General features: G+C 39.3%; 1 protein-coding gene across 1 annotated transcript; it reads left to right on the top strand.

The window, feature by feature from the left end:
- The first annotated feature begins 413 nt into the window (after positions 1 to 413).
- Frs2 (fibroblast growth factor receptor substrate 2) lies at positions 414 to 17,283 on the top strand. The gene is made up of 6 exons (XM_055626087.1): positions 414 to 498; positions 4,428 to 4,519; positions 6,617 to 6,803; positions 8,800 to 8,958; positions 9,381 to 9,544; positions 11,580 to 17,283. The coding sequence occupies exons 2-6, from the start codon at positions 4,454 to 4,456 to the stop codon at positions 12,528 to 12,530; spliced, it is 1,527 nt and encodes a 508-aa protein (XP_055482062.1). The 5' UTR covers positions 414 to 498; positions 4,428 to 4,453; the 3' UTR covers positions 12,531 to 17,283.
- Positions 17,284 to 18,340: the final 1,057 nt, after the last annotated feature.

Genomic DNA, 18,340 nt, shown 5'->3' with positions numbered 1-18,340 from the left:
AAAAAAAAAAAAACAAAGGATGGATTCTAAAGGAATCTTACTTTCAGGAAGAATCACTAAGAATGCAGAGTTAGTGTACCCTGGGCTTAAACAGGACTTTGGGCCTGGAAAGAAGTGAACCAGGCAGAAGCATTATAAAACTCAGTTGGTGCATCTTTACTTGATCTTTTAAAAATCTAGCTTAGATACTAAGTTTAAACGAGTATTTTAGATATGTGAGTTTGCATATGTAGGTCACCTGAAGTAGTAGTGCCACCAGAAGCCTTACAGTGAAAATTGTTATCTTAAAAGAAATAGTCTGAGGGCTGGATGTTTACTTCAGTAGTTAAGAATATGCACTCGGCAGGTATGATGAGGTCTTGGGTTTAACTGCCAGAAAGAGATTGATTTTCTTCTGTTACTTCTAGGTTAAGTTAGCAAACGAAGACATTGTATTTGAAATATGATTAATCTCCTGATGCAGCACCAGAGGCTAACAGTATTAATGGCCACATCTAGGTAAGTTGAAAATTATCTTGAAAGAAAGGACCATTATTTTGTTGAATGCAACTGTGTTGTATCTTGATTTACCGACTCCCTCAGCACCATAAAATAAGGACAAATGGCTTTAATTAAAGAAACACAATGTATACTAATATAGAATATTCAGCCAGCTTGTGGAAGTTTTCATCTCAGATGGAAAGCTACCTCAGATGCATTCAGAAATCAGTGTTCTCCTAGGGGAGCATAAAACTACTTAAATAAAGCGGAGTTCTGGTTTGGAGAAATGTGCTTATGAGATCACATGGTTCTTTGTTCGGTACTTCAATGTTACTGCACATCATGAGGTGTCACCATTGAGATGTGGCCTCCAGATGCTGTTCTGCTATTCAGAAAAGCAGGCTATACAGCACCTCACCTTACCCTGTGCCTAGGACATAATGGTTCAGAGCTCAGGACTCAGAGACTTGAATGCCAAGTCCACCTCTGTTAGGGAATACACAGCTGTTTCAGTCAGGAAATCTCGGCACCTCTCAATGTCTGCACTGGGGCCACACAAGAATGAGCTTATCATTAGCCAGGCATGGATGGAGGAAGGGCTCAGGGCACTCTGCCCCTTCATTGCAGAACTATTTCTTACTTACAAAGTCAGAGAAAGGATTCATTATCTTCAGTTGTGTACCTACTGGTAACCTTAGCAGGTTCCAGTTGTTAGTTCAATGCAATAATCACAGATAACGGTCCTGGTTAAACTAAATTGAATCACACAACATCAAGAATCTAGGAGACAGGAAGGGAGGAGGAGGGGTAGTTGATAAGGGAAGAAGGAAAATTTAAGAATCAGAATGCATTGTGTACAGCAATGAGACTGTCAAAATACCAAAGTCAGTTTTTTAAAGTCTCTTTCCTGAAGTTGAATGTGAACCACAAGTGCCTGCACTCATCAGCCTGAGGTCTTCACTAGTACTTCCCTTTGTCAGCTGTCCCTCTTTACTTCTCTTCTGACCATGACTCTTCATTACAGACGTCCTGTACCTTCTCTATTACCTCAGACCCTAGGTTGAGCTCTTTGACTGGTGAGTGCTACAGTAAAGAACATAATCCTCACCCTTGTCCTTTGCCAAGCTCGCCTCACCTAAAACTCCACTGCGTTTTTACAAGGAGCGTCTTGGCCACTCACTCATCTACACACACACTCCTCTCCCCCATTTTAAAACAACTCTTTCTGATCCACTGATTGTAAACCTGCTTTTTTTAAGTATATGACATCTCAAGGAAATACATGCTTGTGGTACTCACCTGTAATTTCAGTACTTAGAAGACTTGAGACAGGACAGTTAGAAGTTTGAGGCCAGCCTCCCCTCCCATACTTATTTTAGGTGTGTGTGCTTGAGTGTATGTATTTGCATTACCTGTGTGCATGAGCCCTTGGAGATCAGAGGAGGGCTTTGGGTACCGTGGAGCTGGAGGTACAGGTGATTGTGAGCCATCTGAGTGCTGGGAACCAAACCTAGGTCCTCTGCAAGACCAGTTAGTGCTCTTAACTGCCAGCCCTCTCCAGGCACAGCTTTCCTTCCCTTCGTGGCTTCAGTGCCATGCAGTCTGACATTTCTTTTTTGTCTTGTTTATTTGTTTGTTTTGTTTTTTTCAAGACAGAGTTTCTCTGTGTGCCTTTGGCTGTCCTGACTCCCTCTGTAGACCAGGCTGGCCTTGAACTCACAGAGATCCTCCTGCTGGAATTAAAGGCATATGCAACCAGTACCCAGGCTGCACTGTGATGTTTCTAAGCTCCTCCCTCAAACTCATAACTGCGTATTTGGCTCTTTTGTATGCCTTAGTTTCGATGTTGTCTGCAACCTCAGTTAGGGTAGCCGAAGCTGAGCCCATCATCACTTCCACCAGAAGAATCTCGGGCAGTGGAGCCGGTACCGTCATCGTCATAACAAACACTTGCTTCTTGTGCCCTTGTACCAAGCTAGCCACTCAGTGCTGCTGACTTTGTCTTCTAGATTCATCGCTTTCTTCTTGTACCTATTGCTGCTATGGTGTTTGGTCTTTATAATACTTCATTTTTTCTGTTGATTTCTGAGTTAATCTTAACCATATCCTGCAGGCAGGTAAATTTTAAATACACATCTGAGTATATCATGTGTGTGGTTAAAGTGATTGAGTTTAAGGAGGTTGGGAAAAGAATGCTGCATAATTTTAAGGTTTTCAAAATATTTCTATCAGTTACAACTTTTTTTATAAACTTAAAATAGTTTTATTTAATAATTTAACACTTGTTGGTAAAAAACCTAAAACATTTGTAGCTATGTTAAACAGTATGCTAGTTCCCTATAAAATGAAGAAAACAAGGTGTGCCTATCTTTAGAGACCACAGTGAAGTAAGTTAGTGAAGACAAATGCCTATTGTGGAAAACACGATCAAAGGCCATAATGTTTTCCTGTGGGAAAATTGGAGGTTGTCATTTCTTTAGGTTACACACTACTGTGATTTTTTTCAACTTAATTATAATTGCCAGGCATTCTTTACCTTAGTGCAGTATCGTTCACTTAGTTCACAAATGGCCTAAAGTACTTACTTTGAACATTGGAGGTATAAGGATGAGTAGCTCCACTTCTGGAAAGGAGCTCATAGTGGAGGGAGAACAGTATATAAACAGATAGCCAGCCACAACTTTTGCTAAGTACAAAGCATGGTAGATGCTATGCTGTTGGACAGCCTAGGGCACTTAGATGGCGATTTGTGAGAATTGTAATTAACCTAATAGGTTGGAGTTAGAAAAAGTTTAATCTTGGCGAAAGGAAGCCACAGAAAGCTGTTATGGAAGGACGTGAGACAATAAGCTGATGTGGAGGAAGACTGTTTATTCTAACTAGAGGTGAGGTAGTTTAGCAGAGGAGAAGGAAGGTTTGGTTTTTAAACCTGAAAGTGCTAAAGAACCACTGAAGAATGTAAATGGTTTCAGTCAGATCTATGTGTAAGGTCCTGTGGCTCCTGTGCACCTTTGCTATCCCCATGCAGCAAACAGTAAATTTACTCTGCTTCTCTCCCTTGTTTAGAAGTAATGCTTTGACATTCTCCTTTGTTTATTTGGAATGCCCTTGAATACTTATTTTCTCCTGTGTAACCTTTCTGTCTCACCTTCTATGGCAAAGGATTAAACACACAGACTACTATACTATCAGGTTGGCCAGTGCTGTGTGTTTTATACTGCCGGTGGAATTTTGAGTTGACCACCTTTCTTACTAATGTACTGTTTAAAATTCGATGTATGTTGCTTGCCAGTGAACTCTTGTTTAATAAGATATATGAAAGATACTACAGTGAGTAATAAGAATCAGAATATTTGCTAGCTAAAAGTGTAGCATCCTTTAAAAAAAATTTTTTTTTTTTTTTAACATTTTGTTTTTTCCTTAGACAGGGTTTCACTGTTCAACCCTGGCTGGCCTGGGACTTGCTATATAAATCAGGCTGGCCTCATACTTACAGAGAGCAGCCTGTCTCTGCTAGGATTAAAGGCATGTGCCACACACACAACTTTTATTCATTCATTCACCCATCCATTCATTCATTCATTCATTCATTCATTCATTAGAAAGGACATGAAATTTCTGATAAGCCATAAAAGATTAGTTTCTTGACTAACTGTTGAATAACTGTAAGTTAATTATTTAGATAGTGGTACATGATTTTAGAATAAGCAGACCTTTAAAAATTAAACTGGAAATGTGAGTGTCTTTGACATGTACCTTATATAATTTACTATCACCATGCAAAATTGACCAACTAATTGAATGAAATTTAGTTCTAAACATTAACATAATTGGGCTTTATTTTCTGCATAAAAGTATCATGCCTGTGTGGGATGCTTTCTAGTCAGCCTGATTGCATCTTTTATATCCTGTGTATAATACTTTTCTTCAAATTCTTCTCTGTGTAGTGCTCACATGGTCTTCTGAAGAAGCCATGGGTAGCTGCTGTAGCTGTCCAGATAAAGACACTGTCCCAGATAACCATCGGAACAAGTTCAAGGTCAGTACTGCCAGCAGAACTCTATCCTTATTTTTTTCTTCTGCCTACTTTGGATGGACTTGAACATTTAATTTATCTTGCCTTCTCTTTCTTTTTATTGCCCAGAACCTTTTATTCCTCCCCTTTTCCCATAGTCTGCCTTCTTCTTATTTGAGTAAATGATGGCACTCTCTTACTAACAATATGAATTGTTACTTCATTTTTCATTGCTGCAACAAATACCTCAAGCTAAGTCCTTAGAAAGAAGAGGGGTGTATTTAGCTTTCCTTTCTGAAAAGTTGAGCCTGCATAGCGCTGGCCCTGCCCAAGCACCCCTTTACTAGACTGTCTCAGTGTGGGAGAGTATCCAATGGTCTAAAGACCAGAACCAAGAGAGACAGAGACAGAGATAAAGAGAGAGGCAGGGGGAGGGAGGGAGGTATGTTTAGCTGGACTCCCACAGGAACTGTGTTCCTTTTGAGGACAAACCCCCAGTAACCTAAGGACCTCCCGCTATGACCCATCTCTTCTTCAACACTGCTACAGTGATGACCAAGCCTCCAACACATGAACTGGGAACCATAATAGGAATTCTTTTCTAGTTTTTCTTTAGTCCTTTGTCCTGTTAATCACATAGTTTAGGTAATAATTTCTTTAAAATATCCTTTTATAATTGTCTTGTAGTCTTACAACTTGTCAACTTTTTGTTATTGTGACAAATAACTTCTATGGAAGAAGAATTTTATTTTGGGTCAGTCTTAGAGGTTTCAGTACATGATCTGTTAGCCCACTGCTCTGGGATAGTGGTGTGTGTGATAGCACATCAGGGCAGAAGTGTGTTGTAGAACAGAATCATGTATGTCATGGTCGTGGTCAAGATACAGAAAAAGACACAGCTGGGCTCTTCCTTACAGACATGCCCACAGTGACTGGAAGACCCCTTCTTCTTAAGGTTTTACATTTATAAGTGGTGCTACAAATGGGGGGTCTGTGCCTCTAAACACTTCAGTTTGTGGGAGAGACTTAAGATTCAAGCTATAGCACGGCCATTTAGGCATCTTTTTGCATGCTTAGATGATTTTTTTTTTCTTGATAAGAGAGTCTCACTGTGTGTCCAAGGCTTCCTTGTAGCTCCCTGTCCTCCCCTCTGTTCTAGCTGGGATTACAGGCCGAAGCTTCCACATCTGGCTTGATTTCTTAACTACACTGTACTTGCATTTACCCTGTAATTCATCCTGTGGTTGCCATATAATTAGTTATCTTTCATCCTTCAGTAACCTGTGCTAAAATAGACTAAATGCTCCCAGAACTATTTAGTGTCACTTATAATCTTACCTCAGTGTGCTGAGAGTCCTCGCTTTTGGGTGACACATATCTGTGTAAGTTCCATGCCTGTTACTTAACAGCTTTGCTCTCTTGGGCAATTTGTATGATTAGTAAGTTTTACTTCCATTAGTGCAGTGGATTAAATGGAGTAAGACCTCTCCGTGCCCCGGGGTAAAACCGCTTCTCTGTGTTACCGTCTATAGTCTTTGGCCATTTTCTTTGTTTACAGCACTGAGAATGGAACCCAGGGCCTCACACATGCTAGTCAAGTGCTGTCCCACTGAGCCATATACCCTGCTCATGTCTGGGTAGTTTCTGAAGCTCAGCACTACAGTTGTCTCATTAGATGGACTTTGTGCCTGTCTTAATTTGGTCTCTTTGAAAGGTACTTTATTCTGTTTTAGCATTGTGCCTTCATATTGTGTTGTGTATCTTGTAAGCCAGCAGATTTCCTCTCTTACTTTATTTCCTCTCTAAAGTTATACTCAGGTCTAATTGAAGTCTTGTTTTCTTCAGCCACCTTAGGCAGTCATTGGTGCCTTGTAGTCTCTGTTGCATTCTTCTGTCAACTAATCAAACATAGATGTTGTGTTTGTATCTTATTTCTCCAGTGGGAATGTAAATTCTATACATGTGAACGAATATTATTTTATTGTGACGTAGTTGATGCCCTACACACATTGCCAGGTGAATGAACTTGTAGCAAGTGAAGAAAAAGTTGATATAATTATTAGCAATGCATTTTTCTCCCAAACTTGGTGAAATGTTTAAGTTGCCATCATTTCTCTTTAGGTCATTAATGTGGATGATGATGGGAATGAGCTAGGCTCTGGCATAATGGAGCTTACAGACACAGAGCTGATTTTATACACTCGAAAACGTGACTCAGTGAAATGGCACTACCTCTGCCTGCGACGATACGGCTATGACTCAAATCTCTTTTCTTTTGAAAGTGGTCGAAGGTGTCAAACTGGACAAGGTAGGTGAAGCCTCTATTTTCTCCCAGTGATAGTGTATTTGAAGCATTGTGCTTTCGGTTACTATTTATATAGTGCTTCATTTCTGAGAGAAAGCCTGCGTATGTTGGCACATGCTTGTATAGCCAGTACTTAGGAGGTAGAAGCAAGATTATTGTTGCAGATTCCAGCCAGCCAGGGTTAAAAAAGGAAGACCCCATGCCAATAAATAAATAATACATGAACCTCCCATTAAGAAAATAAACTGATTCATTTATCAGCCACGCACTAATCACCCTGCCCTGGTGGAAATAAAATAGTTAAGCATCTTTTGGTTCTAACTTCTTGGGCAGAGTGTAAACAGTGGAGTCAACAGAACATGGTTTTGTTTTTATTTTTTATTTTTAAAGATTTATTTATTATTTATACAACATTCTGCCTGCACACCAGACTCACTATAGATGGTTGTGAGCCACCATGTGGTTGCCGGGAATTGAACTCAGGACCTTTGGAAGAACAGCAAGTGTTCTTAACCTCTGAGCCACCTCTCCAGCCCCCTGGTTTTGTTTTTTAATTAATTTATTAGTAATAATGATGACGATGATAATGGTAATAATTTTGGCTCCCTGCTAGTGGAATGGCCTGGGTAAGTTACCTGCCTGCTGTTGAATGTTGTAATGGGGGAATGATAACCTATCTCCAGAATTGTAACAGTTGAACAAGGTAATGATTATAAACTCCCTAGCCAGGGCCTGGTCAATGGAAAGAGCTGCTGTTAGTGGTGATTGGGCTCCCCCTGCTGTTAAAGCCTACTGTAGTATATGTGCAGATCTCGTGTACATTGCTTTAGACAAGTGAAAATTATCTGTGAACCTTACACATATATTTTGAAATAAGGTATATATAATTTATTTATCAGAAGATAGTTCTTGCTGTTGGCATATTAGTCACTGTTGTATCACTGTGAAGAGATACCATGACCAAGGCAACTCTTATAAAACAATACATGTAGTTGAGGTCTTGCTTATAGTTTGGGTGGTTAAGTCCATTATTATCATGGCAGGGAGCATGGCTGAACACATGGTGCTGGGGCACTAGCTGAGAGCTTTACATGCTTTACTGCTGCACAGGCAGCAGTCAGAGAAAGACTCAGCCTGGAGTGAGTTTTTGAAACCTCAAAACCCCGTCCCAGTGACATACTTCCTTGCACAAGCCCACGCCTCCTAGTTCTACTCAAATATTCCACCAACTAGGGAGTATACATTGAAATATACGAGCCTTTTGGCCTGTTCTCATTAGGACCACCACCATGCTTAGTCCACAACTTCTTCTCTTTGATGTGTTCTTACAAGTTCAAAAACAAAGTCTTATTACCATATATTAATTATACATAAAAGTGGTTTTCACTGGCATTTTCATGCATGTGCATAATAAAATTTGATCATATTCAACCCTCTTAACCTCTCTTACTCACCTACCACTCTTGCTATAGTAATCTCCTTCTTTTCCCACTTAGTACCCCCATCTACTTTAATGTAATTTTGGGGTCGGGAGGCCCTTAGAGGAATGCCAGTGAGTTTCATTAGAGTTGGCTACAGGAACATGGCTGAGGATTTGTTTACAGGAGAATAGGTACCTTACTAGTGGCTATACCGTTGATAAAAATGTTTTTTCTTCCCACAGTAACCATTAACTAGGTATAAATCCTAAAGTCCCTTGAGCGAGTTCCCCACGATGTGGTATGTTGATGGATAAGTTCAGTTCTTATGCCCATAAATTCAGCTACTGTGCATTCAAAAGTACAGCTGTCATGTCTGGAAGTCAGCATTTCATACCATTCTGTGCCCTTTCTTCTGTACTGTTTCCTGAGCCTTGGAGGACTTGTATAGATGTCTGTTATATTTGTTCTTGTCTCTGCAGTCACTGCTGACCAGTACAAAAGGAAGTTCTTTTGACCAACACTTTTATAGCTTCTTAAAGGCACGGTTGTCATGTTTCTTTCTTGATTTCTATTTGTAGGAATCTTTGCTTTCAAGTGTGCCCGTGCAGAAGAATTATTTAACATGTTGCAAGAGATTATGCAAAATAATAGTATAAATGTGGTGGAAGAGCCAGTTGTAGAAAGGAATAGTCATCAGACAGAATTGGAGGTCCCTAGAACACCTCGAACACCTACAAGTAAGGAGCCGTTTTTCCTTTCATTCTGCATGTCAGATATTTATATGATACAGGTTATAGAAATTTAGTCTAAAACAATTAGAAATGATGATCAACAGCAACAAATCCTGATTAGCCTTAGTTACAAACATTTTAAAAAATGAAAACATTAAACGTGAGTCAAAAGCCAGGAGTACTGCTCACTGTCAGAATGCTCACCTGTGTGCCTGGGGGTAGGCTCTTTATTGCCAGCACTGCCAGAAAGAACAGCCAGTTGATAAGAAGGTTAAGACCGGATGGGCCGAAGTTTATGCTCTAGTTCATAAGTCTTGACAGGAATGTGTTACTAACTCCCAGTGCATGTTAGAGTCTCATTCATTTTTTTGTTCTCTGCCCTACCCCCATTTCCTGTCTTTCTTCTCAACACAATAAACAAATGTTAGCCCCGGGGCTTGCTGCTCAGAGCTTACCGAATGGGTATCCTCGCTACCCCTCGTTTGGAGATGCTTCATCCCACCCCTCAAGCCGGCATCCTTCTGTCGGAAGTGCACGCTTACCTTCAGTCGGTGAAGAATCCACACACCCTTTGCTCGTGGCTGAGGAACAAGTAAGTCCATCACTTTGTCGGCAGAACAGGCTTTGTAGGGTTAAAGTGTGCTTGTGTTAGTGCTCGAAGTGTCACTCAGTGTGGACTTTAACTGTCTCTGTAAAGTGCTTGTGCATTGACAGTGAAAAAGTGCCATGCATTTGCTAGCATGCGCTGAATGCACAGAGATGTCAGGGGAACTTAACTTTTTTCTTCCTTTCTGGGTAAGGCTTTCCCTGTAGAGCCTTGGTCATCCTGAAACTCACTCTATAAACCAGGCTGGCCTTGGACTCAGAGAGGTCCCATAGCCTCTGCCTCCTGAGTGCTGGGATTGAAGAAACTTGTGAGTAGTCAGTCTGTCCATAGAGAGGTGCATCTGTCCGTGAAGAAAGACAAACTCATAGTCAGTTCTGAATAGAATAACGTTCAGTGGGTCAAGACTTTACGTGGCTGTTAATGTTTAGATTTTAACTGTGGAGGGTTTGGAGCTACTTAGTGCTCCTACTAGTTCAAAATGTGGAATCAAGTATTTGTTTGGACATAATGTAGTAGCAGGTAAGTTTTATCTTCTGTAAATTATTTTATCATTTGTCATTAAGAGATTTTTTAGTGTTTGAAAAGTAAATGTTCTTCACATAGTAAACATTTTTTATATTATTTACCATAATAACACTTATCTCAGTTTTGCGTACCATTTTAAATCTGAAAATTTTTAGGTAGAGTCCTTGAAACACTTTTCTAAGTGCTCATGGTATCTTACTAGGTGTAGCTATTTTGCATCTATAAATTTTATGAAACTCTTTATTTAGGGGTTTCCATGTTGTCAAGTCAGATCATGAGGAAATAGTGATAGAATTGCCTTTTCCTTTTCAGTTCTTGTTATTTCTTACTGCTGAGTCATGCTTTAATAGCTCCTTTATTTTATTTATTTATTTATTTATTTATTCATTCATTCATTCATTCATTCATTTATTTATTTATTATGAGTGTTCTGTCTTTACACACACATCAGATCACACTGTAGATGGTTGTGAGCTGCCATGTGGTTGCTGGGAATTGAACTCAGGACCTCTGGAAAAGCAGTCAGTGCTCTTAACCGCTGAGCCATCTCTCCAGCAACATGCTTTAAAATCTTAGAGCTGCCAAATGGTAATTCTATTTTGTTTTGACTTTCCTTTCTTTTTAAAATTTATTTAATTTTATTTTATGTGCATTGGTATGAAACTGTCAGATCCCTTGGGACTGGAATTACAGACAGTTGTGAAGTGTTGTGTGGGTGCTGGGAATTGAACCAGGCCCTTTGGAAGAGCAGACAGTGTTCTTAACTGCTGAGCCATCTCTCCAGCCTTCCTTTCCTCATTCATTCATTCATTTATTTTTATTTATTTTGAGGCAGGGTTTGTTATGTAGCCTATGATAGCCTCAAACTTGGCTATCTTCTTGTCTCTGCCAGCATTATAGGTATGTGTCACATGATCAGCTGACTTTCTGATGAATGTAATACTATTTAAGTGTAGTGCTGCATGTTATTTTAAAGTAGTTATTCCTTTTACAAAGAGATTTCTACATTCCTTCCCCTCCTGTCTTTTTATTAGGTTAAAAAAAAATAGGTGCAGAAGTTTTAGGTTAACAGTTTATTTAAAGAGGAAGTAATAAAATTAATGGTGGCACAAAAAAGGAATAGTGGCACAAATCCTACATTTGGGAAGTAGAAGCAATTGCGTGTAGTTTGATGCTAGCCTGGGCTACATAGTAAGACCCTGTTTCACTAAATAAACAGAATGTTTTGACATGACGGTATCTTTTTGAAAATTTTATGTGTATGGGTGTTTTGCCTGTGTGCATGTCTGCTCCAGTTGTGTGCACTGCCTATAGGGGCTAGAAAAGGGCATCGGAGTTACAGACAGTTGTGGGCTAGGAATCATTTACTGAGGTCCCCTAGAAGAGCAGCCAGTGGTCTTAACCACCAAGCCACCTCACTAGCTCCCTGATTAGTCAGGCTGTTTTTGCTTTTGTGACTGATTTGCTTTGTCCCCCCCCCCCCTTTTCTTTTAAGGTACATACTTATGTTAACACTACAGGTGTGCAAGAAGAGCGAAAAAACTGTGCAAGTGTGCATGTTCCCCCAGAGGCGAGAGTTTCTAATGCTGAAAGCAACACACCAAAAGAAGAACCAAGTAATATTGAAGACAGGGACCCTCAGGTTCTTCTTAAACCCGAAGGAGTCAAATTTGTTTTAGGACCAACCCCTGTTCAGAAGCAGTTAATGGAAAAGGAGAAACTGGAGCAACTTGGAAAAGACCCAGTTAGTGGAAGTGGTGCGAATAGCACAGAATGGGACACTGGCTATGACAGTGATGAACGAAGAGATGTACCCTCTGTTAACAAACTGGTGTACGAAAATATAAATGGGCTATCTATCCCTAGTGCCTCAGGGGTCAGGAGAGGTCGTCTGACATCTACCAGCACCTCAGATACCCAGAATGTCAACAACTCTGCTCAGAGAAGAACTGCGTTATTAAACTATGAAAATCTACCGTCTTTGCCTCCTGTTTGGGAAGCCCGCAAACTCAGTAGGGATGAAGATGAAAGTTTAGGACCAAAGACCCCATCTTTAAATGGCTACCATAATAATCTAGATCCAATGCATAATTATGTTAATACAGAGAATGTAACAGTGCCGGCAAGTGCTCACAAAATAGACTATTCAAGGCGTCGGGATTGTACACCGACAGTCTTTAACTTTGATATCAGGCGCCCCAGTTTAGAACACAGGCAACTCAATTATATACAGGTGGATTTGGAAGGTGGCAGTGACTCTGATAACCCTCAGACTCCAAAGACGCCGACCACTCCCCTTCCACAAACCCCTACCAGGCGCACAGAACTGTATGCTGTGATAGACATTGAGAGAACTGCTGCTATGTCCAACTTGCAGAAAGCACTGCCACGAGACGATGGTACATCTAGGAAAACTAGACATAATAGTACTGACCTGCCCATGTGAGCCTGGAAAGCATTATGTTGTTTGCACCTTCGTGAAGTTTTTAAAAATGAAGATGCAATGCTTCATTTTCATTTATACACTAACTCCTTTTATAGACTGAGAATTTTTTTCTGAATATTTCATGTGCATTCTTAAAGGGAATTAATGTAGAGCAGGTACTCATTAAAAACACTAATTTCATTATATTCTACTCATTGTACAGCAGCATTCCCATTTTCACAGTGCCTATTTAAAATGAGATTGGAAGTGAATGACATGCTGGTTGGTTTATAGTCAATGTCCTGGACATATGCATATCTTCCATGTCTAAGTTGTGGTTGGCATTTAAACCTTTTATAAAGTCTCTTGATAATGTACATTGCTAACATAACTTTAGGCTTTGAGAGTAATACTCGTAGATTCACTGTTCACAGTATATGGTCTCCAGCATGTAACATGAGGATATAATTAAAGGCTTTTTTGACTTGGGCCAAAACTCGTATAAAAGAAACAAGAGAAACCACACCTCCTTTTGTACCAGTCAGCTCCTCTGTCTTCAGTGTTACTAGACAGAGTCCAGTATCATGAATATAGTTGTGTATTGGAAGGCAGACAGGAGACAATGTTTTATTTACTCATCTCATGGTGTCATTTGAAGGGCATGTCCAGATATTATCTTACTCAGATTTATGGTGGATTTAGGAATCAGTCTCAGGTCACTTTCCTCAAAAAACATTTGAAAATCTACACCATGATCTCTTGGCGTTTCTTTTCGGTAGATTATTGATAGCACATTGTTTCTGGAGACATTTGTGCCATTAAATTCCCATTTAGCTTCAGGTGTTTTTTTGTTTTGTTTTGTCATTGTGTGAAAGTATCTTTTATTCTCCTGATGTAATTGTCTTCTCAGGGGCTTACTGCCTCGGTCTGCTAACCTAGGCCTAGTCCTGGAAGCTTCTAGCCGCTGTACAATCTAATCTAGGCCTAGAATGTTTTCAGCCTCTGAGACTTACTGCTGAATAAATTCACCCTTTCTGGCTCTCTGAACTCTGGTTGGCTGGTTTAACTCAGCTGTTCTGGCTCAACTCCAAGCTGACTGATTCAATCTGGTTTCTCTCAGCTTCTGACTGAATTGCTCTGTTTGGCCTCGTACTAACTTTGGCAATATGTTCTAATCTTCTGGCTTCTTATCCTCTGGCTTGTTCTGTTTTCACCTGTCTAGCTTGTTCTGTCCTCATCCTGTCTTTGTAAAACTGTTGCAGTAAAACTGCCTCCTTTGTCCCTCCCTCTGTGCTGCTGTGTCTTAAGTAGCTTCTTTTTCCTGTCTGTTCTCATGAGAATTGGGCATATCCTATTATTTCAAGCTTTTCTCTGGTTTGTCACTTTGCCTCTCAATTAGACATTACATTGAAACATGGGTGCTTTATTCTACAAACTAACTTTACCTTCATTGTTTGGGATTAAAGGTGTGTACTAAGGGCATGTCTGCATTCCAGCCAGATCACACAGACCTAGAGGGTCTTTGGATGTGATCAGAGCAGCCGTGTTGCTGGATTAAAATTCCTCTACAAGTTTGTTTGGTAGTGTCTTTCCATTTTTACAGTATGATGTCTGTGTATATCATTTGGAATGGGGTTGTGTGTTTATTGTTACTTGGTTTGCATTTTTGTCAAGTTATGGTCTTGAAGGTCCATTTGGAACTGACTGTTATTTTCTAACAGGGTTGCCCTTGTCCAGTATTTATTTATCTGCTGTTTACTTTTCAAGCTGATGATAAAAAACATTGTCTCAATTTTAAATTTCACTTGTGTCCATTAGTGATGTCTTCAGTAGATGAGAAAAAAAGGAAGATACGCCTAACCGTGTGAGTTCCCCAAAGGCACCGTCCTCCCTGTGGGCGCGCTCTGCAGCACTATAGCAGGGGTTCTCTCAGTGACGTGGCTGCCTTCCCACTGCCCACTCTGCTGTCCTCTTTTGGAGCTGGGCTCGTCTTAGCCCCATGCTTCTGCTAAGCTGTGGTTAGCATAGCAGTTACAGGGAAGTCTTGAAGCATTGCGATTATGTCATAATTGAGGATCTGAAATGAAGTCAGGTTTGTATAAACTGATGAGTGTCTAGATGTTGAAATCTTGGAAATTAAGAATGCTCCCAATTCCCAAACCACTGTATAGTAAAGAGAAGATAAAAGTAGAAGGTTGGGTAACCTTGCAAAATATTTTACTTTTTCTCTAAAATTGAGTTAGTCTCATATCACGATCTGGATACGCCAGATGTGACTAAGGTTGATTTAACAAGAAAAGGTTTCAGTCATACAGCATTCAGTATATTTAGGAACTCATCAGTAGCAGAACAGTAGAATAGTGTCGTAATAAAAATAAATTATGACAGGTGTCTTCATCTTTAGCACCATTGGTTTATAGCATAGTGCAAGTGTCTGTGTCCTGTTTCCTCTGTGAACTTGGTGCTTCCTGAAGCGCTCACTGCTCTCTTTAAGAGAGCAATGGCTGGATGTGCAGTTTTCATGTTTTATATACTGCTCTGTTTATCCTTTATTCTGAGTGGATTGCTAATTGCGCCAAATTTCAGTAGTGGATTTTGTAATGTGGGGTAAGAACATTGATGGCAACAGCACACACGGTTTCTAACAAGCAGTCAGGACCGAACCTAACTCTCCGAGTGAGGGGCAGGTCTGTTCATTCTGGAGGCTGAATGCTTTTTTTTTTTTTTTTTTTTGTCTTTTTTTTTCCCCCTTTGTATCCCTTCAGATTTGAATTAGATGCTATATTTTTTAGGTGAGTAATATAATCATTACAGTTTATGCTTTAAATAGTATATGGTTTAAGAATGAAAATGGGACCAATTTGTCTGCTAATAATTTGATTTTAGGGTACTGTATGAATATTAGGAAGAGGTAAACAGATGGTGTTAATTTCTAGATGTCTTCTGGGAATCACTTTTGTTCCTATTTAATCAGTCATGTAGAGTACCACTGTCCTTTACAGTTGTTTCATTGTGGGCATTAAGGTCTGTCCTGGAAGAGTGTACCTATTACTATTTGATGACTTTTAGAGTGAGGTATTTTATTGGCACATATTTGTGGCCATATGTCTCAGATTTTCTGAGACAAACCTAATTTTAGATAATTGGTTTTGTTGATTAGACCATGTGACCCCACTTTTTGGTTTGGAAATATAATCCTTGCTTCTCTTGTTTCCCACCAAATAAAATCCTTTTTATCCATATAGACCATGGCATTTTTTTTTTTCCAGATCCAGGGTTGGAAACTGATATGGGTTTTACTAGTGTTTTTCTGAATGTTTTATTTCCCAGTTTCATCTTCCTTTGAAAAATGAAAATACTGTGCCTTCCCTCCCTCCAGGAAGATTGGCAAATAGTTGCTTTCATTCACTGCTGCTGTGGAGTGGTGAGACATGCACTTTACTCTTGAAGACTCAGCAACAAGCTGTTCACTTCTCAGTACATCCATAAAATAGATCACATTTGGGACTTGGAAGCTTTGCCATGCAGTCTCTGTCATTGCAGATATTAATGCTGACCCCCACCTCTCCGGTACAATAAGTCAAACTGGTGTGTTTGTTCTCCCCACTGCACCCGCCCCAAATCTGTGGCACAGCATATAAAAATGTACCTCAATAATGTTCTATTAAAAATGGGACAGGGGCCTTATGTTTTCATAATTTCCCAGCAATGTGCCACCATGTATTTGCCACCAGGTAAAGGTTTAGCAAGATAAAATGTACTTCCCAGTTTCCCCTGTGCTATTTTCTACCCATAATACCCAAATGTTTTGTGCAATGTGTATGTATAAATATGTATATTCTTGAAATAGACATAACATCAGAGACATCATTCAGAAATAATGTATTGGCATTTCATTCATATTTCTGATGTGAAGTATATGGTACTATTTACTTTTTCCTTAATGTTTGCCAAATTTGAATCAAGGCATTGGTACGAAATTACGGAATGTATGGAAAACATTTTTGGCTTGAAAAGTTAACACTTTCTTATCTGTCACAATGTACTCTGCCCAGACCAGCACCCTGTCATCTTGCTGCCTATTTCCCATCCCTGCTTCCTCATTTTTCAGGGTGTAACAATTCTTTCATAGCATCCTATATTTGAAATTCTCTAGCAATTAGACAATAGCAGCATGGAAACAGGCTGGTATCCATAGTACCGTAGTCACCGGGGTGCCACATTTGCATTAGTAAATGCAAAATAGATGTTTTATAAAGGACAGACTTTGTGTTATGTTTCTATTTTCATTACATTGTATAATAATGTAAGATTATTGTATGTCCTAATTTGCATTATAAATGTTTTTTTTTCCTACATAAAGGCATAAATATAGCAACTTTGTATAAAGGTAGCTTATTAGGTTTCAATTTTTTCTTTTATAAAAGTTGTCTACAGTGGGACTACCATTGCCAAATTGTATATGAGATAAGAATTTTACCCCTATGGTTAATTTCTTTTCTGAACATTCCATATTTCTCTAATAAAAGACATGATACTGTACTGTGCATAAATTGTGTTTTAATGCTGTTTCATATCAGCATTTTCATTTTGAGTTGGCATTCTTAGTATTGGCAAAACTTAACCACTGTTAGTTAGAATAAAGCTTTGTTGTATATGTAACAGCATCATTTGCCCTTGCCCTGTAGCCCTTCTTTCCCTTTGTTTTTTATTCTGTCAGTGCCAACTTCATACATTTTGTAGCATGGCAATAAAATATAACTTTTACACTGAGGCCAAGTGTGGCTTTTTGGAAGAAGTGGGGATGGGAGGATAGCCCCCTAGTTGTCCTCAAATTGAACTTTTTGCCATATAAGCCATGTTATTGGGCATAAGAAGTTATATATGATGTAAACATGCTTTAAGGGCAAGTATGGATGTGCTTTAAAGCTTTGTTTTTAATGTAACAAATAACTAATTTTTAATCTTTGGAAAAGTCAGAGTCCTTGAGTACAGTCGAGTTTTTATTAACTGGAGTACTTAAAGAATAAGCTAATAATGGAATTTTGTTCAACAAGGGCTAAGCAACACTTTTAAAAAAATTCTTATTTATTGTGGAGTATTAGTATACTATCCTGAAATTATACTGTGTAAAATATGGTTTAATCGTAGACTGTGTAGCATCTTGCACTGCCTTACTGTTATCATTCTGCCATAAATATCCATGATGAGGTACTCGAGCTGATACTGGAAGCTGAGCTGACTATACACTGACCTGAAGCATTCATGAAAAACTGCTTTGTTGAATAAAACCTTATGACTTCTTGTGGTCACTTTCCCCTCTTTGCCAAAAGTAGATCGCAATAAAATCCAATAAAAGTTTGGTTGGATACTTATTTAAAGTTTTACTGTATTTATATTTCATATATTTCTTGACACCTTATGTGCATTAAAGGTTGCAATTTTAAGAACAGATTTTATTTTTAATCATTCTTAACTTGGGGATTGGTGTTGGACATGTTAATGCAGTGCCATGTAGGCCAGAAGAGGAAGTTGATCGATCCCCAATAGACTGGCTGGTGGGAAACAAATTATGGTCTTTATGCGCTGTGAGCTACTGAGCCATATCTCCAGCCAGATTTCTTTTCAAAGTGAATGTATTCTGTGTTAAAGATTATGTACTTATTTCTCACTATCTAATGTGAGTGGTCCTTGCAATTTACCTCGTTCCATCCAAACCTTATTTTAGCCACTGAGATTACGTGTTCTTGCAGATGGGCTTAAATTTGGGCTTGTGGGGCCTGTGGAAACTGATGTACCAACCAAGGACCATGCATGGAGAGGACCTAGGC

Source organism: Psammomys obesus, unplaced genomic scaffold, assembly GCF_907164565.1.
Source record: "Psammomys obesus unplaced genomic scaffold, mPsaObe1.curated_primary_1811, whole genome shotgun sequence".
Taxonomy (NCBI): domain Eukaryota; kingdom Metazoa; phylum Chordata; class Mammalia; order Rodentia; family Muridae; genus Psammomys; species Psammomys obesus.
This window is presented reverse-complemented; position numbering and strand designations above follow the sequence as displayed.